The sequence below is a fragment of the Myodes glareolus genome, chromosome 9 (genome assembly GCF_982192425.1).
Source record: "Myodes glareolus chromosome 9, mMyoGla1.1, whole genome shotgun sequence".
Taxonomy (NCBI): domain Eukaryota; kingdom Metazoa; phylum Chordata; class Mammalia; order Rodentia; family Cricetidae; genus Myodes; species Myodes glareolus.
Genome location: NC_142034.1, coordinates 50,145,212 through 50,146,959, shown reverse-complemented (window position 1 = coordinate 50,146,959; position 1,748 = coordinate 50,145,212). Strand labels below are relative to the sequence as shown.

Sequence of the window (1,748 nt, the reverse complement as noted above, 5' to 3'; positions counted from 1 at the left end):
AAGGGTGGATAATATAGGAGGAGAATGAAGGGAGACTCTGTTTAATGTATGACAGAAGTTCAAGGTAAGTGATTGAAATTAATAAACTTGTGACTTAAATATGATTTTCTTTTACTACACTATGGGATACAGGAGAAGTAGGATAATGAGGAATGTTTTGCGAGGCAGCAATTTGAAGACATGAATTAAACTTGGTGCTTTGACCTACTGAAGCTTGTCACACATTTAATAAAGGGAAGGTGACTCGTGAGCAGTGGAACAGAAATCTGTGTGTTTCAGAGACCTGTGTATCTCGGTTTGAAATGGTAATCTAAGGAAATAGAGTTTGTGTGTTTTTCTTGAAACTTATGTAGAATTATGGTGATAAACTTAATCAAAATTCTTTAAGAACACCAACATACATAACATAGAACAATATAAAAATGAACAAACAACAGTTTCCCAGGATAGGCAGACAGCAGGAGAAAGAAGCATTAGTCCATTTTGTATCTCAGTAGAAATACATAGAACCGAATAGAAAATGATGAAAACAGAAATGTGTTAAAGAGAAGTTGAGAAAAATCATTAATGATTTTAATGATTACAGATATTTGGATTTTGAGATTATAATTATGATAACTGTCAGATGCATTGTTGTAGATTATGCATTCTAGATAAATGTTTGTTTACATTTTGAGCTTTCATTAATCCTGATATTTTTCTCATTAGGTTTTTGAAGATTAAAAATGATAATGAGCAACAAAACTGCCATCACCCAGTTCCTCCTCCTGGGCCTCCCCATACCACCAGAGTACCAAAATCTCTTCTATGCCCTGTTCCTGGCCATGTACCTCACCACTGTCCTGGTAAACATCATCATCATCATCCTCATTCTACTGGAATCCCATCTCCACACACCCATGTACTTCTTTCTCAGCAACTTGTCTTTCTCTGACATCTGCTATTCCTCTGTCACAATGCCCAAATTGCTGCAGAACATGCTGAGCAAGGACCCATCCATCCCCTATGCAAGTTGTCCAACACAAATGTACTTTTTAATGTTTTTTTGGAGACTTGGAGAGTTTTCTTCTTGTAGTCATGGCCTATGACCGCTATGTGGCCATATGCTTTCCCCTTCATTACACCAGCATCATGAGCCCAAGGCTCTGTCTGTGTCAGGTGGTGCTGTCCTGGGTTCTGACCACATTCCATGCCATGCTGCACACCCTGCTCATGGCCAGGTTGCCATTCTGTGAAGACAATGTGATCCCTCAATTTTTCTGTGACATATCTTCTCTGCTCAAGTTGGTCTCTACCTATGTCCATCAGCTAATAACTCCACTGCAAAAGAGACTGCAATGGCCATGATGTACACAGTGGTGACTCCCATGCTGAACCCCTTCATCTATAGCCTGAGGAACAGAGACATGAAAGAGGCCCTGCTAAGAGTCCTTTCCAAGAAGAAAATATTCCTGTAATGGCAACACTGAAATTTTTACTTAAATTTATCTACTAAATATATTGTTATTAATATTACAAAATATCTCTGAATTGTAATACACATTTAATAACATACTATATAATATTTACACTGCAAAAAGGAGTTTTTAACATAGTTAAGTTAGGAAAAGAGACCTTAGTTACTCATTTACCATCCTCTGCCATATATGTGTGAATCTAGACAATTGCTAAGAGGCACTCTTTTATCAGATCTCCATTCTTTACATTCTTCTTATTCCAAGCTTTTATGACTTTATACAAATTTCTGT

The 1,748-nt window shown here is 37.2% G+C and overlaps 1 protein-coding gene across 1 annotated transcript; it reads left to right on the top strand.

The window, feature by feature from the left end:
- Positions 1–725: 725 nt before the first annotated feature.
- Positions 726–1,347, top strand: LOC125399536 (olfactory receptor 1E16-like). The gene is made up of 2 exons (XM_087909574.1): positions 726–1,011; positions 1,076–1,347. Exons 1-2 carry the CDS (start codon positions 726–728, stop codon positions 1,345–1,347), a joined length of 558 nt encoding a protein of 185 aa, XP_087765700.1.
- The last annotated feature ends 401 nt before the right edge of the window (positions 1,348–1,748 follow it).